This window comes from Cottoperca gobio, chromosome 13 (assembly GCF_900634415.1).
Source record: "Cottoperca gobio chromosome 13, fCotGob3.1, whole genome shotgun sequence".
NCBI classification, from domain to species: domain Eukaryota; kingdom Metazoa; phylum Chordata; class Actinopteri; order Perciformes; family Bovichtidae; genus Cottoperca; species Cottoperca gobio.
Window position 1 is genome coordinate 24,544,774 of NC_041367.1, and position 26,056 is coordinate 24,570,829.

Below are 26,056 nucleotides of genomic sequence, written 5' to 3' on the forward strand. Positions count from 1 at the left end.
ACATATAGAGTAATGTCAGAATGCTGAAGAGGCACTCAGCGGTATGGCCTGGCATTATATATTTTATACAATAAAAGGTTAAGTAGCATAAGATCATTTGTAAATAGTAATCCAGTAAAAAAGCAGAAAATGAAGACATGTTCTACAGATATCAACATTGAAACAGTGGCAGTGTCGCTGGTATAATATATATTACATATAATACAATATACTGTCAAAAGATAACTTTTGCTGTGAAGTGCATGCGTAAATAGGCATCCACCTATAATATATGATGTATTCTTCATGTAGAGTTTCCCTGCTGCAAACAATTAAGATCAGTTGGTATTTAATCCTCCTCTGGCCTCCACTTCACTGCCAGATTGTACTCTGCATCATGCAAGTCTTTCCAGCGCTCTTCCCTAAACAGATTTCTCGTTGCTGACCCCACCTGCACCTGACCTGCCTGTTTTACCTGTTTCGCCTGTTTCCTGACCAAGCCTGTTTTGGACCTGTCTGCCTCGCCTGTTTCCCAACCCGGACCGGATTCCTTTAGCCTGCCTTGCCTGATCCTCTGCCCGGCCTCAATTTACCACTTGCCTGCTACCTATTGATTTGTCCTTGTGGATTATTTTGATCCCGCTGTGGATCTGTTTACTCGGCTATAACCTAGCCAATTATCCTTGGTTTCCTGTGTGCTGCACTTGGGTCCATCATCGACTTGTTGTGACAGTGCTTACTTATTGATTAGTTATTCAATATTATAAAAAGGGGATGAATCGTCATGGTTTACAGCTGCTCTGAGTGAAGTAGTCTCAGAGCCGGACGCTTGGTAATTGTATTGTTTTTAGGAGCTGATTATTTCCTCACAGAAGAGAAGAAGGAAAAAGGTGGCTCTCATACCTTGTCATCATCTTTATACTGTACATGGTTTCAGTGTTGCTTCTAATGAGGGCTGATTGCTGTTGGTCATGACTGTCACTGCCATTATTTCACTCCCATTCTATTCTTTACTGTCCAGATGACAGATATAACTACAGTGACAGTTAAATCACCTGATTGCTGTACCATGCAGCTCCAGCTCCTAAGTTTGATTCACTGCAACCTTTCTACTTGAAAAGCATTGAGAACTATTTAATGGAACATTATAAACATAAGAAGTGGTTGCATAAAATGCCTATATTTTATAAAGTCAAATACACATAGATTATTTTTATTGTTGCCCCATTTTCAACAGCAACTACATTTCTTACTATGTTATAACTCTTGACCAGTATTTGACTTTATCAGTTCACAAATGTTTACTTATTGGAAATATGGTCTACTTTGGCCCTAGTAGTCAGCTTAAGAGCTGTTTTCATGACAAAATCAAATGTCAATATTATAACTGACTTTTTTGATTTTGTCAAATGTTTCATCAGTTTTGAATAGTCTGATTCTGGAGACATTTGTTAATTCTCACAATTCCATTTTTATAATTGGAATGACAAACGTATTTACTTTTGAACCTTGTCTGATTAAACTGTTCAAATTGCAGTCAGCCTTACACACTATATTAAACAACATGAAGTCTATGTCTAATGACAAATATCCTGTCTAATGATTGACTTATGGGATATCTGGAAAACAAAAAGAGAGGTTACATGATGAGTGTGGGCGTGTGTGTGAGAAGTGGGGGTGGCTTTCTCTTTTCAGATGCTATTTAACATGCTGACTCAGGATCTTCACAGTCAGTCATGGGTCTTCCAGGGATTCAGATGTGGACACAGACACTATGTGTCTTGATATCTGTGAGCTTGATGTCTATGGGTCAAGCAATCAAGGACATTGAGGCAGGACCGTAAGTTTATCTGTACTATGTGAATTGAACATGAATCTTTGGTAATGATTTTTGCTGCCTAATCCTCTGGGTTGGAGTTTTTAGTCATGTCAGAAGCAGTTAGATATCTACTGTCTGTGTGTGTGTTTCTGGGACTGAAGGCAGTACATGGTAGCCATTCCCGCAGTTCTTGAAGCTGGAGCTGAGACCCAATTCTGTGTGAGTGTCCTGCAGCCCAACGAGACTCTGGTGATAACCGTCACTCTGATGTCCGAAGAGATGAATAATACCCTCTTCCAGCAGACGTGCAATAAAGACTTCCATAGATGCGCTCAATTCAAGGTCAGCTATCTAGATTTGATTCATTTGCAAATTTCCACAACAGTCTTCAAAAATGTGTTTATCAAAATGCAACATTATTTAAGTAAGAGAACCTTAATGGGAGTTCATCACACACACACACGCACACGCACACGCACACACACACACACTGTAAATTGATAAATGCTTTTGTAATACAGGATACATTTTTCGATATTACATTTTTCAGTTAAATATTCATTAATTATTTTCTCAGTAAGAGGTAAAGCTCTCTTGGTGTCTATATAATATTTTTCTGTCACAGGTTCCTTTAGTGAAGGAGGAAGTGGTGCAGAATTTTCAGGTGGAGGTACGAGGCAACACATTTTACTCAAGAGAAACCAGGAAAGTCCTCCTCAAAGTCTATCGACCTTTGACATTCGTCCAAACAGATAAACCAATCTACCTTCCCGGACAAACAGGTAACACTGAGCTGATGATCTGTGATGTTGTACACTGTATGATACCATATATAGACGGGTTCCCCTTTACAAACAATTACGTGCAGCCCCGTATATGTATATGTATATACATATACATATATATGCTAATATGAGTTATGTTAGCATTAGGGCTGTCAAGCGATTACATTTTTTTATCTAATTAATTACAAGCTTTGTGATTAATTAATCTAAATTAATCGCATATATCAATATTTGCTGTGAGAAACATTTCAAAATATTCAAATGGATTTTGGAAGATGAGTGAATCAATGAGTAGCATTATAAACTTAAAGGTCAACATGTCTTTTATTTCAATACTCTTTCTCCAATAGCCAATCTTGTATGCCACAATCATCTTAGACAACACAGACCATCAGTTTGACATAAAGTGCAATTTCAAATCGGGCATAACATCTTTCATTGCACAATAAACAATATGTTTAAAAGTTGTGTCATGTGACGCCATGTGTAAAGCCTCCGTTAGCCCCCTGTCCTCTACCTGCAGTCCATTACAATACATTTCCTGATGGAGTTGTTAATGTGTCTCAGGTAGACTGAACATTCTGCGTCTGAACGCCTGATCGAGAGATGACGAGACGGGCCGCTCACTTTAGCATCAGCGGCAGTGCTAGCTAGCTCCGAGCTGCTAAGTGCTTTGCGTTGAGGTGATATTTCAGCTTGAAGTTCTCCGATGGTTCGAACATTCTTTGCTGCAGGAATCACACAGAGCGGAACATCAACAGTTACATCCGGGAGTTTATTAATGTAAACTTTCCAATCACTGGGCCAAGTAACGTTTTCTCATCCGCTTCATCATGTTGACGAGACTGTTGTGACCGCGACCCGTCGGGGAAGTCAAGAGGCATCTAAGAGCGTTATTAATCTGCGCTAATTTTTTGTAGCGTTATTTTTTCTGTGATTAATTCATTGAAATTAACGCGCTAATTCGACAGCCCTAGTTAGCATACATAAAAAAAACTGTTTGAATATATAAAAATGTATGCGTTTTTTCTGCTGCACCAGTTAAAATCACATAAATCCCCACATTCTGGATATCATCGTATGATAACACGTTTACAGAATTCTTTAAAAAGAGTAACCGTTTGGTAGATTGTGCTAGTCGCTGATTATGCATGGTGAGCTAAAAAAGGAGGTTTCCTTCTTGGAATATTGGACATTTTCCACTGATTAACCATTTGTGCAATTTTATGGCAGATAACTGAGGGAATAATAGAAAATCCAAAAGTAAAGTATCTATTACTCTAATTTGTAAATTTGATAGTAATTTCTGAGCTGAGATCAGTTCCACTAGCCTGTTAGGATGTTTAACACTGCTGTAGAAGAGTTGTAAAAGCTTCATGTAATCTCTTTGTATTCTCAGTGCAATTCAGAGTCGTCTCACTGGACTCCAAATTGAAACCTGCCATTCAGATTGTGAGTGTTTGAACAGTCGATCCTTTCTCATTATCTCATGCAATGACCACATTGTTAGTGATACTGTTTGACAATGATGCTGGTTTTAATGTGTGAACCAGAATATCAGCTCATGATGAAGCTCTGGGTCAATAGTACGAGCACAGCCCCTTTCAGTGAACCTGCCTTTGCTGCATTGAAGGTCTTCCAACATTTTTGCTGAACTGTGATGAATCCATCCTAACACTAGTTTCTCATTTCACAACATTTTGTAGCACATAATTTCATTTGAATTGGAAATGACAGTGAAATAGAACAGTGTATGTCTTTCCCAAAAACTATGAATCAGAATGACATACAAGTTATTTTTGATGTTTTAATTTCATATTTTTCAAGTCATGAATATAAGAGGTAAAGTCTGGGTTGGAATGACATACAGTTAATTACCCTAAACTGAACTCTTCTGGAAACTGTATGATTAGACCAATACACACCAGCTGTTCCTGTAACAAATCTCTTTCTTTTTTCCAGTACAACTCCATCGAAATTGAGGTAAGACTAAAATGTATATCTCCACACATAAACACATGTATACTGGGGATATGAGACTGAAAGTTACAAGTTTGATTCATATATGAATACCTTAAATCAAGATGGTCCAGTTTACTTATTCATATTTTATAAATTCACCATGTGCCTTATTAGCTGTCTATGATGTCAACATTTGAGTGTACAGCCCAAGCTCTGCGGAATGACTCTGATATCACGTTGTGACAAATATACACTATGTATTGTGACAGGATATTTTATACTGAACAAGGCATTTATGAAAGAGAAGTTTAAAGCGTAAGTGTAAAAAAACATACTTGACCATGGAAACAAAAAATCTTAACTCAAAAAATATGTTTGATGGATTTGACAAACAACTCCACTTATGAGCATTTTCTGGATATTCTAACAGTCACTTGATGGGGTTTTTTTTTTTCGCACTCGAAAACTAGTTAATAAAAGCTAATGAATTGACCTTAAGTTGGGATGTCTTTGTCAAACTACTTTCAATGTGATTTAAATAGGATGTGAGGCAAATATACTTATTTTTGAAGTAATTTCTGTTTGTATATCTGCGACAGTATATGTCTGTAACTGGGCACTAACATTAGCCTAGATCAAGATCTGTTTGAGCGTAGTTTCAAATAATATGTTGTGAAAGTGTATGCTTCAAGTTTTCTTAAATATACACTTGTTTTGAGTCAACAAGTACAATCTTTACACCATATTTAAGATTCATCTGCCATCTTGTTAAAGGAGAAAAAGAAACAAACAATGTATTCTCATGAGTTTCCTATTGTTGTCATGAATACATGTTCTTCCAATTTACTTTATCTAATAGGATGCGAGCAACAACCGGATTGGACAGTGGCTGAACGAAACATCCAGTTGTAGGATATTGGAGTTTTCTTTTCCCTTGAACTCTGAAGCCCATGAAGGAACCTACAAAGTTACTGTGACCACTGAGTTTAATACAATATTTCACAGCTTCAAAGTGGAGAAATATGGTAAATTGTTTATTTTAGCCATCCATTTCAATGTTTAGTAATGAAGCAGATTGCTAATAATCACATTTTGTCCCCAGTTTTGCCTAAATTTGATGTAAAAATAGTTGCATCTGATGAAGTAAGTATTGAACAGGAAGAAATCAAAGTGGAAGTATGTTCAACGTAAGTAAAAGCTCTTTCGCTCAATACAGTCAAATAACACAAAATAGGTCCAGTTTGGTGAGTGAATGGTTAATCTCAACAACACTGATTTTTTTCTATATTTATCTAATTAGGTATACATTCGGACAGCCTGTGCCAGGCATTGTTATTGTGGGGATGTGCAGACCTCTGAATCATTACATCAATAGAAACCCTCAAGGGGAAATCCATGATATAATCCCCCCGTGCTACAAGGAGGCAAAGCAGGTACAGTTGCTTTAGAGAATCTCTGCAGAAACCTCCTTCTACAGACTGTCTGTATACTGTATAGGACATACCATACACATTTAACACTACATTAGACTAGATATATGTTCATCTATCTTGTCAGTCATGTACACATAGAGGAGCGTGACAGTTCATTTCTGACCATAAAAGTAATAGTTTGATATAAAAAATGTACTCAAGCTTATTGGCTTTCTAGGGAGCTCTCAACCGCTTTTCCCAATCTTCACCAGCAATCATTGGTTTGGGAACAAGCTACCAAATGTCTATGATCTTTTGAATAAATCCACTTGATGTAATTCTGGGTTAAGGTTTCTTAGGGCGGCAAAAACATATTTGGAATATACAATGGTGTTTGCTGGCAACACTTAAAAGCATGCACTGTTCAACCATAGATCCAATAATGTAGTTTTCAAGGCTTTATGCGGTGTGTGTGTGATGTAAATGCACATTATTAGTTAGTTTGTGTGACTTTTATCAACCCAGTGCGTTACAAATGTAAGGCAATCCAAAATTGTGTGGACAGTTTACAGTTTGAAAGACATTATAAAGTTAATGTTTCCGGAGTACAAGGGAGGTTTGAAATGTTCTTTACCTTTTCATTTAATTTCATTGTACTTGATCTTATTGTGCTTTCTAGACGGACAAGAAAGGCTGTGCCACTTTTATCTTCCCAATGTCAATTTTCACACTTGCGGAAAAAGTGGTCCGTGATGTACTGCAAATCAGTGCCATAGTGGAAGAGGAGGGCACAGGCAAGTCTTATAAAGTTTTATATCATATTTAGTCAGTATATCAAGAAAATGACAATGCCATGTACTGAAACAATAAGGAATACACATACTGTGGTTGTAACATGGAGGCTTCTTCTACAGGTATTTCACGCCCACAAGACAAGAATATAAGAATTTCATATGTGAGTGGAAAGCTGTCCTTCTTTGACTCACCTGCGATTTATGACGAAGGATCAAATGTGGAGGGAAAAGTGAGTGCACGTGGTCTTCACTTCTTCGGTGTGATTCTCTACACCGTGCAACTGAATTACACTGCGTATACTGAAATACACTGTGTATACTGAAATACACTGTCAGTGATACAACTTTTTGTTTTCAACAGGTTAGAGCAGTTCATTACAACAATACACCCATTCCTAACATGCCGGTGTACCTGTTTGAGGGTGAGAGGTGGGCAGCAAGCAGCTTACAGAATCTCACAACTGACAGCAATGGTTCTGCCACTTTCTCATTCAGCACAGCTGACCTTAAAGGGGACATCCACCTCTGGGTAAGTAAAATGAACAGTTTCAACTATAGTCTGTAATCCCACATTTGTCAGTCACATCATAACGCTTTCATAAAGATGATAAGACATTCCAAAAGCTGAAACCTAAAATAGTTTCTCAATATGCTAGAACTGAGCAATGTGCCACCATCGTAGAAAGTGGCCACATTGGAAGTGTGTACTTTGGTTGAAGTGTTCAACCATCATTCATAGTATTTATTTTTTCCTATCTAGTTAAGCAGCACACCGACATTTGGCTACCCTCCTTATAGAGAGCCATTCTATGAGGCTGGAGAACACAGAGTGTCTGTTGCCCAACTGTCTTCTCCTGATACTAAAACAGTCAGCTTCCTGGAGGTGAAGAAGAAGGATAAAGCACTTCCTTGTGGCAAAGAAGAAGACATCTCCATCAAATACACTGTAGTTGGAGAGGCCCAGGGAACTGTGGTTGTGATGTATCTTGTGAGTAAAAATATCATTCGAAATGTAAAGAAATGACCTTTAGATCAGAGTACTGACTTAAAGGAACAGACTTATGCCATCAACTTACCTGGTGAGACTGGAGACACCAAACCAGAAAATGTCTTTCACATATACAGTAGTACTCAACATTGTTGTTCAGATAACAATAATAATAATAATAATAATAATAATAATAATAATAATAATAATAATAATAATAATAAGCTTTATTTGTATAGCACCTTTCATACAAGAATTGCAGCCCAAAGTGTTTCACAGCAAAAACATAACAATTAGTACAAGATTAGACAGAATAAGAGCATTTACAGTACAATAATCACAGTGATGATGTAAATGAGTCTGAAGTACCATTATCAAAATGGCAGAATTAAAATAGTATAAAATAACATTGGCACACCATTCTTGTAAATGTTTTAAACCATCAGACATATTTTGAAAGCATGAGATCAACAATGGGCTCCTGTGGCCCTTCAACTGGTTTACTCCCTTTACTACCCATTCCTGGTAGTCTTTGTCAATCTTTTTATTTACCTTTTGACGTATAAAACAGACATCTCCGAGAGTCCAGATTCTTTTGGCAAAATCTTGGTTAAAGCCCGCTTCATAAACAAACCCGTTTGTTAAGTTTTATGAAACCGGTTAAAGCCAGTTTTTCTCCAATATATTCTTTAATCTTTCACTTTTCCACTAATTGTGTAAAGAACATGTAAACACATTTATCAGAGAAACTTTCTCTTTTTCCCGTGGTAAAACAGTCTATTTGATCTCAAGCTTTTCAAAAATACACACTCTGAAAATGTATCCTAGTTACCTTTACACATTCAAAGTTAAACCAGTAATAATTCACCACTAAAAAGCTAAGATAAAAATATATAAAATATCACCATTAAAAGGCTAAAGTAAAGAGATATAAAATATCACTATTAAAAGGCTAAAGTAAAAGGATATGTTTTTAGCTTACTTTTGAAGATATTGAGCAAGCTTGCCTCCCTAATGTCTGCAGGTAAAGTGTTCCAGTACAATCAGCGGCATTCCCCTTTTAATACATTAATTCATTACTGCAGGAATCAATAATGATATCGCAGAGTATCTGATTATATATGCTGCTCTGGATTTTTTGATATCGCATATGATTGGTTGTTTTTACAAACCCCTCCTCTTCCCCCTGCTTAAGCACATATTTAGTTTGCTAAACCCAGAGTTAACAATTTAGGTGAAGCCATTGTTACTGTTTTATTGCTCATTCTTTGTGTCATCTCTCAATTTACTAAAATTCCCCAGGTCTTAGCCAGAGGAGCCATTGTCGTGCAAGGAGTTACACAGGTTGAAGTGCAAGATAAATTGGGTGAGAAAATAATGATGTCTAACAATCACCCTTTAAACTGCATGGCCACATAATTCAGTATGTAAGTGATGATTGTTGGTCATAACATTTGGTTTGTGTTTCAGTGAATGAGGGCGAGGTAACCATGAAGCTGACAGTGTCTCCAGACATGGCACCAGAAATCCAAGTTGTAGTTTACGCCATCCTCCCCAGTGAGACTGTGATCGCCATCAGCGCTGATTTCTTAATTGAGAAATGCTTCAGTCACAAGGTCAGTGTGAGGAGATGACTGTTCTTGATCGATGTAGGCATAGAATCAAAGTGTGTATTAGCTGTGCTACAAAACATCAATATGTAGCTCTTTATCAAAAAATGTATTGGTCAATATTACTCAGACTACAAATGGAAACCAGAACGCCTCCGATACCAAAATCTAGTCCCGTTGCCTACAGATTCTGTATTCATATAAAGATGACCAAAATAATGACTTTAACCTCATATTGCATTGGTGAGGCGGTCCTAAGTCCTAGCTATACTTACTAACACGAGGTAATTCATGTTGTGGGTAAAGCCCTTGTCTGAAGCCATGGCGTGCAAATCAGAGTTAAGTTCAGTCAGCCAATTCAAGAGGAATGGATAGTTATGTACATGTGGAATAAGTGCATCTAGCTTCTGACCTTGTCACTCCCCAAAAGGAAGCAGCAACCTTAGCAGAGCAGGGAGTGGGGATTGACAATAACAACATAACCCCCAAAACCACATCAGATACAGAGCTGATGCCAGCCTTTATGAGGAATTTATAATACTTCTAGGCCATGTCATTCCACTGGGAAGAAAATACTATCTAGCGATGTTGCTATGTGTGAGCCTGGCGTGAGGCCATTCCCCTGCTACGCACTTCAGACCACCAATAAAAAGTAAAGGTAGACGACACATTTGTGTCAAGTTCAAAAGATCATAGGTTCTCATGAACCACTGAAGTCCAGATGGTGAGATGTGTCTTTTTGTACACGTCAGGTGTCGCTGGAGTTTTCTCCGTCCTCACCCACTCCAGGAGAGGCAAGCACCCTGCAGGTGAACGCCCAGCCAGACTCTCTGTGTGGCATTAGCATTGTTGACCAGAGTGTCCTCCTCAAGGAGCCAGGGAAGACTCTGGAAGCAGACACGGTAACTGTTGGAATGCACCCAAATAGATGCATACATCATTTTCACGCTACATCTGCATAATCTTTTGCACAATTTACATCAGTCACGCTTTGTTTGCAGTTTTTACTCTGCTGCTGTTTCCTTGTGTCATGGTTAATCTTTCTTTCTTTTTCTATCTCTACCGGTTGTACATTGTGTGTAACACCTATGTTCAATTCCACTCAATGCTGATTGTGTTGTTATCTTTACCCAGTTGTAAGCACGTTGTTTTGAAAATGCTATAGGAAAAGATTACGATCACATATGTGAGGTGTATACCTCTGTAAAGTCCGCCTCATGGTTAAAGGCACTGTTTTAAAGAATACACTTTACATCCATGTTTCAAGATAAAAGAATAGGACATTAATCCCAGTTCCCCAAAGGTAAGTTCATCATAGAACAATAAACATTTGTCAGTTTATAGCTTTGAACCATACCTTTTTTCTTTTCAGATATTTGAAAAGTTGCCTGTCCAAAAAGCAACCTATATTCCATATAAAGTTCAAGATCTTCAAGAATGCTTGAATGTAAGACCGAGAAGATCTATTATTCCATTCCCCAATAACAACCCGAGAGATGATGCTTATACAATTTTCGAGGTATGTTCTCCACGAACAATAATGTACAATATAGCATATACTAATACATTTAATTGTTGCCCTTTTAATCAACTTTTCAGTGATGCCAGTATCTTTTATATATTTAGAATGTAGGTATGAAGCTGGCAACAAACTTGTTAATCCGAGAGCCTTCATGCCTCAAGTACAAAGGAAGAGAATATCACCAAGGCCGTGGTAACTTCTTTTCTTGCTCTATTAAGTGACACATGCCAAATATTTATCAGCATTAAAACAGGTCACCGTGTCATTGCTTTCTTCTGCTTCTGATGGAAATTTTTCTGCTTTTATATTTAGGGATTGCATATGGCGGTTATCATATCGCAAGAAAAATGAATGTTGAAATGTTAGCGTCGCCAGCAAACGCTCCTTCGGATAATTCACCAATTGAGACAGTCCGCACTTTCTTTCCCGAGACCTGGATGTGGGACATGGTGGAAATTGGGTAAGATTTTGCCAGAAAGCGTTTTGATGGTCATGAATTGAATGCATTTTTGGGCCAAAAGAGCATGTGCACTAGAGTCCCTGCACACATGTATAGCATTAAAATCATTTACTGACACTGCTCCTCTAGACTTGTATTTAACCTGATGACTCAAAGAGTCATTTAGGGATGTTTGTTTATTAATTACAGACGTTCCCTTTATAACAATTGTGTATGGGGAATAGGATTTTTGGGCTAGTGTGCTTCTTTATTTAGAATATTGCCAGGACTTATTCAGCTACATGGAACTCTATATTACTGCATTAGTTTCTGACTTTCTGAGATCTCAAGCATATGAAGCAATTGACACATTATTGTTTGGCCACTCTAACGTGGTGGTGTTACTGCAATTACGCCTACGTATTAATTATCTTCTCACATTGTTGTTCTTTGACTAATCTAAGTCATATAAGTATGTTTCTCAAGTTCACGGAGTGTGTTGTGTGTTTCTGCTGATCCAGAAATTCTGGAACGCTGGATGTTTCCCTCACTGTACCAGACACTATCACCACCTGGGAGACTGAGGCTTTCTGTCTGTCCCCTCAAGGTTTTGGCTTGGCTCCTCGCTTAGAGATCACTGTCTTCCAGCCCTTCTTCCTCGAGCTCACCCTGCCTTACTCAATCATCCGGGGAGAACACTTTGAACTGAAGGCAACCGTCTTCAACTACCTGACCAGCTGCATCATGGTAATGAATGTTTGCTCATGACCTAAATACTAAAGTCAGCATGCTCATAATGGTAACATGCTGATGTTCTGCAGGTATGTTTGCCATGATCACCATCTCATTTTATTGTTGCTAACATTTGCTACTTAGTACACAAAGTACAGCTGAGACATGCACCCAATATGTATGCAGTTGATGGTTTCATAATACCTGTACTGTATCTGTATTGTATGTCCACACATCACCAACATATCAGTATGGGTTGATGTGGTAACGACGTAGGCGTCAGTTAAAACGTAGCTACGCTGGTGATGCAGCTTTCCATTTGAAAGCATGAGAAACGGAGCTCCATCATTTTCCCATCCAAACAATCACTCTGTGAAGTAGCGGTGCAGAACTCCTCTTGTTCCTTCCAGCTTTGCCTCTACAGAATTCTACCCCCAAAGTGCCAACAGACAAAGTATTTGTGCATGTGTCCACAGACTGTTGTTCTCCTCCAGAGCCCTCTGCTTGTAGCAGCATGGATTCTGAGCACCACTTCCGTCACTATGGATTTGACGTCGTCATTGTTTGTTGCGTTGCGAGTGACGCCAGAGAGTCCGGACTGACACATCTGTATAACTCAGATGGGGATCGCATTTCAAACCACCTCCAAATGTAGATCCAATCCGATGTCATGTTTTTGCTGTTCAGGCTTACTGAAGTCAATCTGGATACAATCTGGATATGCCAAGAAACGTATTTGGGCTGGCAGTCTGAACAGGGCCTTAGTCTCTTACTCCTCGACCCAGCTATTAACACTAGAACCGACAACATTCCGTTAGCCCTAGATGGGTCATTTTTACCCCCTGCCGTGATAGCGTCAGCACTCGCAGAGATATCTTGAAGAAGTTCATTTGATGTATTTCTTACAATGATAAGTAACTAAATATTTAAATATTGATAAAATACAAATATAATAATAATAATATAACACATTTTACTAATTTAATAATTGTAGAAGAGTATAAACACATTTTGGAAAGTAATGGTGGAGGAAGTGAACCATTGGCCCCTCAATTTATGCCCCTGGCCCTATTTCGCGTTGTGTTTGCTGTGATCCCATTGCAGCGATCTCTTACTGGTGAACTTTACCTCTCCTTATCCCTCCTGTGGGTCCTGTCAACTCAATCAAGATGACAGGGGTACCAAGGTTCTTACAAATCTTTGGAGTAATCCTCATTTTCTCTGTATTGTTGTCTCTCTTGAACAGGTCTCTGTGACTCCAGAGCCCTCCTTAGATTACACCCTCACCCCCTTCTCAAGTGACCAGTTCACAACCTGTTTGTGTGGAGGTGAACGCAAGACCTTCTCTTGGACCATGGACGCCTCAGCCATAGGTGAGAGTCAAGCTTTTATCCAAACAGGTGTGAAATGGTAAAGTCTGCCGAGGGTGGAGAAAAACTTTTCATCTCTGTGAAATCAATAAGATCCACCTCAGTGATAAAAATGATATAACACTTTTTTTGACAATAAAACCAAACTCTTCATCATGTTTCACACTGTTTGTTGATCTTTTTAGGGGTTTTTAAATGTAACAGTGAGTGCTGAGGCTGTGCCATCCATAGTAGCATGTGACAATGAGATTGTGAGCGTGCCAGCAAGAGGTCGCATCGACGTGGTCACACGTTCCCTCATAGTAAAGGTTGGTGCATTTAAACAAAAGGACAAAGTAAAAGTTTAGAAAAGAAAAACTCTGGAACTCAAATGATATCTTTCCCCCCTCAGGCTGAAGGAACTGAGATAACCAAGACCTACAACTGGCTGCTCTGCTCAAACGGTCAGTTTGTTTTGAAGAGTGACAGCCCAATGCTATAAGTTAGCAGGAGGCCAGTAGATTGCATGTCAAAAATATAATTGAGACATTTACTACTTGCAGGTCAATATATATTTGTTCATATAATGTCATTACTTAAATACATTGTATCAACCTCATGGAAGAACCCCCAATTGTGTGGCATTGATTGATTGATTTTTAGTTCCAGTCTGTTTTAATACATGATCTGTTCAATCTAAATGAGATGTGAGTGTTTGTTCCCTGTGTGTACACAGGAGAGCCTGTGACAGAGAGTATAGACTTACAGCTCCCTCAGAACGTCATTGATGGATCTGCCCGTGCTTTGATATCAGTCCTGGGTAATAAATAACCTTCTGTGTCTGGAATGTCCTTTTTGGAGATATCATGTTTTGCTTTTATACCATTGTTGTCAAACCTTTTCAAATCGTTGCACTTTCACTTTGTTGAACTGAGATTTAAGGGAGAAATCCCCCCCCCCCCCCTTCAGCAGGTGGATTTGAAAAACAGTCTACTAGTTGTTTGTGTGTGTTCTATCAGAGCTAAACAGAAAACACAATCCGACTAAGTATACTGGAGAAAATTAAGTGAATGAAATAATGTCAAAAAACAAAAAGTACATTGAGAACATTCAACATATTAAATGTGATTCTGGCGGGATAATAAATATGTTTTTGGGTGGTATAACAACATGCACATTGATTATCTTTGTCTTTCAAGCCCATTTAGAAACATGTTGGTTACATGTTAGTGAGTCAGTGTTTCTGTGCAGGTGACATTCTCGGCCGAGCCCTGAAGAACCTGGATGGGCTGCTGCAGATGCCGTATGGATGTGGTGAGCAGAACATGGCGCTCCTGGCCCCCAACATCTACATCCTCCAGTACCTGCAAGAACCACAGCAGCTGACCCCAAAGATCAAGAGAAGGCCATCGACTTCCTGATCAGTGGTGAGTCCCCACTGACGTTAAATCAGATCCGGGTGTCCAAAGACGGCAAAACAAACGTTTGTCCTCCATTTCTGATCATGACGTCAGGACAGTCTCACCGCTGGTGTTGTGCAAGTTCACGCTTCACAAGAGCGAGCTCAACGTTCAGTCCACACATGAACTAGTTCATGTTGCTTTCTTTTAAACTGGTCGGATGCTATGGCGTTTAATTAGTCTTTCAGACTTATTTTCAGCGTCCGGTCCAGCACCACCAGGCCATAACACCTTGAACTCTTGAGCTCCTGATCTCATCACTACGACCTGTTCCCTGACATACCTTACTTACTGTGTTACTAACTTCATTCAATACGTCCTTTAATTCTCTACGCTCATGTTTACATTCAGTTTTTTCATTTGCAATCACTGTCTACAACAAATGTATATACTTTATTTATATTTTAATTATGTTTATATGTAGCACTGTATTTTAACTGTCCACTATTATGTCTTACATTCTCATTTTGCTTTTGCTCGGGGGTCTCTCATTAACCAAAATATATATATTATATGTGTGTGTGTGTGTATATATATATAATATATATATATATATTATAATATATATATATCTATATATATATAATATATATTATATATATATATATATATATATATATATATATATATATATATATATATATATATTATATATATAATATATCTCTATATATATATTATATATATATATATATATCTATATTATATATATCTCTCTATCTCTCTCTCTCTCTATCTCTCTCTCTATCTATCTCTCTCTCTCTCTATCTCTCTCTCTCTCTCTCTATCTCTCTCTCTCTCTCTCTCTCTCTCTCTCTCTCTCTCTCTCTCTCTCTCTCTCTCTCTCTCCTCTCTCTCTCTCTCTGGTGTAACCGTCCTCTCTGATGTCCGAAGAGATGAATAATACCCTCTTCCAGCAGACGTGCAATAAAGACTTCCATAGATGCGCTCAATTCAAGTCAGCTCTCCAGATTTGATTAGTTTGCAAATTTCCACAACAGTCTTCAAAAATGTGTTTATCAAAATGCAACATTATTTAAGTGAGAGAACCTTAATGGGAGTTCATCACACACACACACGCACACGCACACACACACTGTAAATTGATAAATGCTTTTGTAATACAGGATACATTTTTCGATATTACATTTTTCAGTTAAATATTCTAATTATTTTCTCAGTAAGAGGTAAAGCTCTCTTGGTGTCTATATAATATTTTTCTGTCACAGGTTCCTTTAGTGAAGGAGGAAGTGGTGCAGAATTTTCAGGTGGAGGTACGAGGCAACACATTTTACTCAAGAGAAACCAGGAAGTCCTCCTCAAAGTCTATCGACCTTTGACATTCGTCCAACAGATAAACCAATCTACCTTCCCGGACACAGTGTACACTGAGCTGATGATCTGTGATGTTGTACACTGTATGATACCATATATAGACGGGTTCCCCTTACAAACAATTACGTGCAGCCCCGTATATGTATATACATATACATATATATGCTAATATGAGTTATGTTAGCATTAGGGTGTCAACGATTACATTTTTTTATCTAATAATTACAAGCTTTGTGATTAATTAATCTAAATTAATCGCATATATCAATATTTGCTGTGAGAAGCATTTCAAAATATTCAAATGGATTTTGGAAGATGATTGAATCAATGAGTAGCATTATAAACTTAAAGTCAACATGTCTTTTATTTCAATACTCTTTCTCCAATAGCCAATCTTGTATGCCACAATCATCTTAGACAACACAGACCATCATTTTGACATAAAGTGCAATTTCAAATCGGGCATAACATCTTTCATTGCACAATAAACAATATTTTTAAAAGTTGTGTCATGTGACGCCATGTGTAAAGCCTCCGTTAGCCCCCTGTCCTCTACCTGCAGTCCATTACAATACATTTCCTGATGGAGTTGTTAATGTGTCTCGGTAGACTGAACATTCTGCGTCTGAACCCTGATCGAGAGATGACGAGACGGGCCGCTCACTTTAGCATCAGCGGGTGCTAGCTAGCTCCGAGCTGCTAAGTGCTTTGCGTTGAGGTGATATTTCAGCTTGAAGTTCTCCGATGGTTCGAACATTCTTTGCTGCAGAATCACACAGAGCGGAACATCAACAGTTACATCCGGGAGTTTATTAATGTAAACTTTCCAATCACTGGGCCAAGTAACGTTTTCTCATCCGCTTCATCATGTTGACGAGACTGTTGTGACCGCGACCCGTCGGGGAAGTCAAGAGGCATCTAAGAGCGTTATTAATCTGCGCTAATTTTTTGTAGCGTTATTTTTTCTGTGATTAATTCATTGAAATTAACGCGCTAATTCGACAGCCCTAGTTAGCATACATAAAAAAACTGTTTGAATATATAAAAATGTATGCGTTTTTTTCTGCTGCACAGTTAAAATCACATAAATCCCCACATTCTGGATATCATCGTATGATAACACGTTTACAGAATTCTTTAAAAAGAGTAACCGTTTGGTAGATTGTGCTAGTCGCTGATTATGCATGGTGAGCTAAAAAAGAGTTTCCTTCTGGAATATTGGACATTTTCCACTATTAACCATTTGTGCAATTTTATGGCAGATAACTAGGGAATAATAGAAAATCCAAAGTAAAGTATCTATTACTCTAATTTGTAAATTTGATATGTAATTTCTGAGCTGAGATCAGTTCCACTAGCCTGTTGGATGTTTAACACTGCTGTAAGAGTTGTAAAAGCTTCATGTAATCTCTTTGTATTCTCAGTGCAATTCAGAGTCGTCTCACTGGACTCCAAATTGAAACCTGCCATTCAGATTGTGAGTGTTTGAACAGTCGATCCTTTCTCATTATCTCATTCAATGACCACATTGTAGTGATACTGTTTGACAATGATGCTGGTTTTAATGTGTGAACCAGAATATCAGCTCATGATGAAGCTCTGGGTCAATAGTACGAGCACAGCCCCTTTCAGTGAACCTGCCTTTGCTGCATTGAAGGCTTCCAACATTTTTGCTGAACTGTGATGAATCCATCCTAACACTAGTTTCTCATTTCACAACATTTTGTAGCACATAATCTCATTTGAATTGGAAATGACAGTGAAATAGAACAGTGTATGTCTTTCCCAAAAACTATGAATCAAATGACATAAAGTTATTTTTGATGTTTTAATTTCATATTTTTCAAGTCATGAATATAAGAGGTAAAGTCTGGGTTGGAATGACATACAGTTAATTACCCTAACTCTTCTGGAAACTGTATGATAGACCAATACACACCAGCTGTTCCTGTAACAAATCTCTTTCTTTTTTCCAGTACAACTCCATCGAAATTGAGGTAAGACTAAAATTGTTACTCCACACATACCACATGTATACTGGGATATGAGACTGAAGTTACAAGTTTGATTCATATATGAATACCTTAAATCAAGATGGTCCAGTTTACTTATTCATATTTTATAAATTCACCATGTGCCTTATTAGCTGTCTATGATGTCAACATTTGAGTGTACAGCCCAAGCTCGCGGAATGACTCTGATATCACGTTGTGACAAATATACACTATGTATTGTGACAGGATATTTTATACTGAACAAGGCATTTATGAAAAGAAGTTTAAAGCGTAAGTGTAAAAAACATACTTGACCATGGAAACAAAAAATCTTAACTCAAAAATATGTTTGATGGATTTGACAAACAACTCCACTTATGAGCATTTTCTGGATATTCTAACAGTCACTTGATGGGGTTTTTTTTTCGCACTCGAAAACTAGTTAATAAAAGCTAATGAATTGACCTTAAGTTGGGATGTCTTGTCAAACTACTTTCAATGTGATTTAAATAGGATGTGAGGCAAATATACTTATTTTGGAAGTAATTTCTGTTTGTATATCTGCGACAGACAGTATATGTCTGTAACTGGGCACTAACATTAGCCTAGATCAAGATCTTTTTGAGCGTAGTTTCAAATAATATGTTGTGAAAGTGTATGCTTCAGTTTTCTTAAATATACACTTGTTTTGAGTCAACAAGTACAATCTTTACACCATATTTAAGATTCATCTGCCATCTTGTTAAAGGAGAAAAAGAAACAAACAATGTATTCTCATAGTTTCCTATTGTTGTCATGAATACATGTTCTTCCAATTTACTTTATCTAATAGGATGCGAGCAACAACCGGATTGGACAGTGGCTGACCGAAACATCCAGTTGTAGGATATTGGAGTTTTCTTTTCCCTTGAACTCTGAAGCCCATGAAGGAACCTCAAGTTACTGTGACCACTGAGTTTAATACAATATTTCACAGCTTCAAAGTGGAGAAATATGGTAAATTGTTTATTTTAGCCATCCATTTCAATGTTTAGTAATAGCAGATTGCTAATACACATTTTGTCCCCAGTTTTGCCTAATTTGATGTAAAAATAGTTGCATCTGAATAGTAAGTATTGAACAGGAAGAAATCAAAGTGGAAGTATGTTTCAACGTAGTAAAACTCTTTCGCTCAATACAGTCAATAACACAAAATAGGTCCGTTTGGTGAGTGAATGGTTAATCTCAACAACACTGATTTTTTTCTATATTTATCTAATTAGGTATACATTCGGACAGCCTGTGCCAGCATTGTTATTGTGGGGATGTGCAGACCTCTGAATCATTACATCAATAGAAACCCTCAAGGGGAATCCATGATATAATCCCCCCGTGCTACAAGGAGGCAAAGCAGGTACAGTTGCTTTAGAGAATCTCTGCAGAAACCTCCTTCTACAGACTGTCTGTATACTGTATAGGACATACCATACCATTAACACTACATTAGACTAGATATATGTTCATCTATCTTGTCAGTCTGTACACATAGGAGCGTGACAGTTCATTTCTGACCATAAAGTAATAGTTTGATATAAAAATGTACTCAAGCTTATTGGCTTTCTAGGGCTCTCAACCGCTTTTCCCAATCTTCACGCATCATTGTTTGAACAAGCCCAAATGTCTATGATCTTTTGAATAAATCCACTTGATGCAATTCTGGTATTAAGGTTTCTTAGGGCGGCAAAAACATATTGGAATATACAATGGTGTTTGCTGGCAACACTTAAAAGCATGCACTGTTCAACCATAGATCCAATAATGTAGTTTTCAAGGCTTTATGCGGTGTGGTGTTGATGTAATGCACATTATTAGTTAGTTAGTGTGACATTAATAGTTAGTTTGTGTGACTTTTATCAACCCAGTGCGTTACAATGTAAGGCAATCCAAAATTGTGTGGACAGTTTACAGTTTGAAAGACATTATAAAGTTAATGTTTCCGGAGTACAAGGGAGGTTTGAAATGTTCTTTACCTTTTCATTTAATTTCATTGTACTTGATCTTATTGTGTTTCTAACGGACAAGAAAGGCTTGCCACTTTTATCTTCCCAATGTCAATTTTCACACTTGCGGAAAAAGTGGTCCGTGATGTACTGCAAATCAGTGCCATAGTGGAAGAGGAGGCACAGGCAAGTCTTATAAAGTTTTATATCATATTTAGTCAGTATATAGAAAATGACAATGCCATGTACTGAAACAATAAGGAATACACATACTGTGGTTGTAACATGGAGGCTTCTTCTACAGGTATTTCACGCCCACAAGACAAGAATATAAAATTTCATATGTGAGTGGAAAGCTGTCCTTCTTTGACTCACCTGCGATTTATGACGAAGGATCAAATGTGGAGGGAAAAGTGAGTGCACGTGGTCTTCACTTCTTCGGTGTGATTCTCTACACCGTGCAACTGAATTACACTGCGTATACTGAAATACACTGTGTATACTAAATACACTGTCAGTGATACAACTTTTTGTTTTCAACAGGTTAGAGCAGTTCATTACAACAAACACCCATTCCTAACATCGGTGTACCTGTTTGAGGGTGAGAGGTGGGCAGCAAGCAGCTTACAGAATCTCACAACTGACAGCAATGGTTCTGCCACTTTCTCATTCAGCACAGCTGACCTAAAGGGACATCCACCTCTGGGTAAGTAAAATGAACAGTTTCAACTATAGTCTGTAATCCCCTTTGTCAGTCACATCATAACGCTTTCATAAATGATAAGACATTCCAAAAGCTGAAACCTAAAATAGTTTCTCAATATGCTAGAACTGAAATGTGCCACCATCGTAGAAAGTGCCACATTGGAAGTGTGTACTTTGGTTGAAGTGTTCAACCATCATTCATAGTATTTATTTTTTCCTATCTATTTAAGCAGCACACCCGACATTTGGCTACCCTCCTTATAGAGAGCCATTCTATGAGGCTGGAGAACACAGGGTGTCTGTTGCCCAACTGTCTTCTCCTGATACTAAAACAGTCAGCTTCCTGGAGGTGAAGAAGATAAAGCACTTCCTTGTGCAAAGAAGAGACATCTCCATCAAATACACTGTAGTTGGAGGGCCCAGGGAACTGTGGTTGTGATGTATCTTGTGAGTAAAAATATCTTCGAAATGTAAAGAAATGACCTTTAGATCAGAGTACCTGACTTAAAGGAACAGACTTAGCCATCAACTTACCTGGTGAGACTGGAGACACCAAAACCAAAATGTCTTTCACATATACAGTAGTACTCAACATTGTTGTTCAGATAACAATAATATAATAATAATAATAATAATAATAATAAAATAATAATAATAATAATAAGCTTTATTGTATAGCACCTTTCATACAAGATTGCAGCCCAAAGTGTTTCACAGCAAAAACATAACAATTAGTACAAGATTAGACAGAATAAGAGCTTTTTACAGTACAATAATCACAGTGTGATGTAAATGAGTCTGAAGTACCATTATCAAATAACAGAATTAAAATAGTATAAATAACATTGGCACACCATTCTTGTAAATGTTTTAAACCATCAGAGCCATATTTTGAAAGCATGAGATCAACAATGGGCTCCTGTGGCCCTTCAACTGGTTTACTCCCTTTACTACCCATTCCTGGTAGTCTTTGTCAATTTTTTATTTACCTTTTGACGTATAAACAGACATCTCCGAGAGTCCAGTTCTTTTGGCAAAATCTTGGTTAAAGCCCGCTTCATAAACAAACCCGTTTGTTAAGTTTTAAACCGTTTAAGCCATTTTTTCTCCAATATTTCTTTAATCTTTCACTTTTCCACTAATTGTGTAAGAACATGTAAACACATTTATCAGAGAAACTTTCTCTTTTTCCCGTGGTAAACAGTCTATTTGATCTCAAGCTTTTCAAAAATACACACTCTGAAAATGTATCCTAGTTACCTTACACATTCAAAGTTAAACCATAATAATTCACCACTAAAAGCTAAGATAAAATATATAAAATACACCATTAAAAGGCTAAAGTAAAGAGATTAAAATATCACTATTAAAAGGCTAAAGTAAAGGATATGTTTTTTAGCTTACTTTTGAAGATTTGAGCAAGCTTGCCTCCCTAATGTCTGCAGGTAAAGTGTTCCAGTACAATCAGCGGCATTCCCCTTTTAATACATTAATTCATTACTGCAGGAATCAATAATGATATCGCAAGTATCTGATTATATATGCTGCTCTGGATTTTTTGATATCGCATATGTTGGTTGTTTTTACAAACCCTCCTCTTCCCCCTGCTTAAGCACATATTTAGTTTGCTAAACCCAGATTTAACAATTTAGGTGAAGCCATTGTTACTGTTTTATTGCTCATTCTTTGTGTCATCTCTCAATTTACTAAAATTCCCCAGGTCTTAGCCAGAGGAGCCATTCGTCCAAGGAGTTACACAGGTTGAAGTGCAAGATAAATTGGGTGAGAAAATAATGATGTCTAACAATCACCCTTTAAACTGCATGGCCACATAATTCATGTATGTAAGTGATGATTGTTGGTCATAACATTTGGTTTGTGTTTCAGTGAATGAGGCGAGGTAACCATGAAGCTGACAGTGTCTCCAGACATGGCACCAGAAATCCAAGTTGTAGTTTACGCCATCCTCCCCAGTGAGACTGTGATCGCCATCAGCGCTGATTTCTTAATTGAGAAATGCTTCAGTCACAAGGTCAGTGTGAGAGATGACTGTTCTTGATCGATGTAGGCATAGAATCAAAGTGTGTATTAGCTGTGCTACAAAACATCAATATGTAGCTCTTTATCAAAAAAATGTATTGGTCAATATTACTCAGACTACAAATGGAAACCAGAACGCCTCCGATACCAAAATCTAGTCCCGTTGCCTACAGATTCTGTATTCATATAAAGATGACCAAATAATGACTTTAACCTCATATTGCATTGGTGAGGCGGTCCTAGTCCTAGTATACTTACTAACACGAGGTAATTCATGTTGTGGGTAAAGCCCTTGTCTGAAGCCATGGCGTGCAAATCAGAGTTAAGTTCAGTCAGCCATTCAAGAGGAATGGTAGTTATGTACATGTGGAATAGTGCATCTAGCTTCTGACCTTGTCACTCCCCAAAAGGAAGCAGCAACCTTAGCAGAGCAGGAGTGGGGATTGACAATAACAACAATACCCCCAAAACCACATCAGATACAAGCTGATGCCAGCCTTTATGAGGAATTTATAATACTTCTAGGCCATGTCATTCCACGGGGAAGAAAATACTCTAGCGAGTTTGCTATGTGTGAGCCTGGCGTGAGGCCATTCCCCTGCTACGCACTTCAGACCACCAATAAAAGTAAAGGTAGACGACACATTTGTGTCAAGTTCAAAAGATCATAGGTTCTCATGAACCACTGAAGTCCAGATGGTGAGATGTGCTTTTTTTGTACACGTCTAGGTGTCGCTGGAGTTTTCTCCGTCCTCACCCACTCCAGGAGAGGCAAGCACCCTGCAGGTGAACGCCCAGCCAGACTCTCTGTGTGGCATTAGCATTGTTGACCAGAGTGTCCTCCTCAAGGAGCCAGGAGACTCTGGAACAGACACGGTAACTGTTGGAATGCACCCAATAGATGCATACATCATTTTTCACGCTACATCTGCTAAATCTTTTGCACAATTTACATCAGTCACGCTTGTTTGCAGTTTTTACTCTGCTGCTGTTTCCTTGTGTCATGGTTAATCTTTCTTTCTTTTTCTATCTCTACCGGTTGTACATTGTGTGTACAACCTATGTTCAATTCCACTCAATGCTGATTGTGTTGTTATCTTTACCCATTTGTAAGCACGTTGTTTTGAAAATGCTATAGGAAAAGATTACGATCACATATGTGAGGTGTATACCCTGTAAGTCCGCCTCATGGTTAAAGGCACTGTTTTAAAGAATACTTTTACATCCTTGTTTCAAGATAAAGAATAGGACATTAATCCCAGTTCCCAAAGGTAAGTTCATCATAGAACATAAACATTTGTCAGTTTATAGCTTTGAACCATACCTTTTTTCTTTTCAGATATTTGAAAGTTGCCTGTCCAAAAAGCAACCTATATTCCATATAAAGTTCAAGATCTTCAAGAATGCTTGAATGTAATAACCGAGAAGATCTATTATTCCATTCCCCAATAACAACCCGAGAGATGATGCTTATACAATTTTCGAGGTATGTTCTCCACGAACATAATGACAATATAGCATATACTAATACATTTAGTTGTTGCCCTTTTAATCAACTTTTCAGTGATGCCAGTATCTTTTATATATTTAGAATGTAGGTATGAGCTGGCAACAAACTTGTTAATCCGGAGCCTTCATCCTCAAGTACAAGGAAGAGAATATCACCAAGGCCGTGGTAACTTCTTTTCTTGCTCTATTAAGTGACACATGCCAAATATTTACCAGCATTAAAACAGGTCACTGTGTCATTGCTTTCTTCTGCTTCTGATGGAATTTTTCTGCTTTATATTTAGGTATTGCATATGGTGAAGCTTATCCTATCGCAAGAAAAATGGATGTTGAAATGTTAGCGTCGCCAGCAAACGCTCCTTCGGATAATTCACCAATTGAGACAGTCCGCACTTTCTTTCCCGGACCTGGATGTGGGACATGGTGGAAATTGGGTAAGATTTTGCCAGAAAGCGTTTTGATGGTCTGAATTGAATGCATTTTTGGGCCAAAAGAGCATGTGCACTAGAGTCCCTGCACACATGTATAGCATTAATCATTTACTGACACTGCTCCTCTAGACTTGTATTTACCCTGATGACTCAAAGAGTCTTTAGGGATGTTTGTTTATTAATTACAGACGTTCCCTTTATAACAATTGTGTTGGGGAATAGGTTTTTGGGCTAGTGTGCTTCTTTATTTAGAATATTGCCAGGACTATCAGCTACATGGAACTCTTATTACTGCATTAGTTTCTGACTTTCTGAGATCTCAACATATGAAGCAATTGACACATTATTGTTTGGCCCTCTAACGTGGTGTTGTTACTGCAATTACGCCACTACGCTACGTTAATTATCTTCTCACATTGTTGTTCTTTGACTAATCTAAGTCATATAAGTATGTTTCTCAAGTTCACGGAGTGTGTTGTGTGTTTCTGCTGATCCAGAAATTCTGGACCGCTGATGTTTCCCACTGTACCAGACCTATCACCACCTGGAGACTGAGGCTTCTGTTCTGTCCCCTCAAGGTTTTGGCTTGGCTCCTCGCTTAGAGATCACTGTCTTCCAGCCCTTCTTCCTCGAGCTCACCCTGCCTTACTCAATCATCCGGGGAGAACACTTTGAACTGAAGGCAACCGTCTTCAATCACCTGACCAGCTGCATCATGGTAATGAATGTTTGCTCATGACCTAAATACTAAAGTATCATGCTCATAATGGTCATGCTGATGTTCTGCAGGTATGTTTGCCATGATCACATCTCATTTATTGTTGCTAACATTTGCTACTTAGTACACAAAGTAAAGCTGAGACATGCACCCAATATATTGCAGTTGATGGTTTCATAATACCTGTACTGTATCTGTATTGTATGTCCACACATCACCAACATATCAGTATGGGGGTTGATGTGGTAACGACGTAGGCGTCAGTTAAAACGTAGCTACGCTGGTGATGCAGCTTTCCATTTGAAACATGAGAAACGGAGCTCCATCATTTTCCCATCCAAACAATCACTCTGTGAAGTAGCGTGCAGAACTCCTCTTGTTCCTTCCAGCTTTGCCTCTACAGAATTCTACCCCCAAAGTGCCAACAGACAAAGTATTTGTGCATTGTCCACAGACTGTTGTTCTCCTCCAGAGCCCTCTGCTTGTAGCAGCAT

General features: G+C 38.1%; 1 protein-coding gene and 1 pseudogene across 1 annotated transcript; both read left to right on the plus strand.

Moving 5' to 3' along the window:
* Nucleotides 1-1,704: 1,704 nt before the first annotated feature.
* LOC115017868 (alpha-2-macroglobulin-like) lies at nucleotides 1,705-21,303 on the plus strand. Its single transcript, XM_029446578.1, is given in 29 exon segments — nucleotides 1,705-1,819; nucleotides 1,960-2,140; nucleotides 2,424-2,580; nucleotides 3,983-4,035; nucleotides 4,546-4,566; nucleotides 5,405-5,570; nucleotides 5,648-5,732; nucleotides 5,846-5,978; nucleotides 6,637-6,751; nucleotides 6,872-6,981; nucleotides 7,113-7,280; nucleotides 7,512-7,739; nucleotides 9,042-9,105; nucleotides 9,210-9,355; nucleotides 10,102-10,251; nucleotides 10,722-10,868; nucleotides 10,976-11,063; nucleotides 11,184-11,331; nucleotides 11,832-12,057; nucleotides 13,289-13,418; nucleotides 13,602-13,720; nucleotides 13,804-13,855; nucleotides 14,128-14,211; nucleotides 14,643-14,786; nucleotides 14,789-14,818; nucleotides 17,611-17,663; nucleotides 18,163-18,183; nucleotides 20,703-20,865; nucleotides 21,200-21,303. Coding segments are annotated over 29 exon segments (3,390 nt in total). The 5' UTR covers nucleotides 1,705-1,715.
* A 1,461-nt stretch (nucleotides 21,304-22,764) lies between these two features.
* LOC115017869 (alpha-2-macroglobulin-like) lies at nucleotides 22,765-25,583 on the plus strand (annotated as a pseudogene).
* Nucleotides 25,584-26,056: the final 473 nt, after the last annotated feature.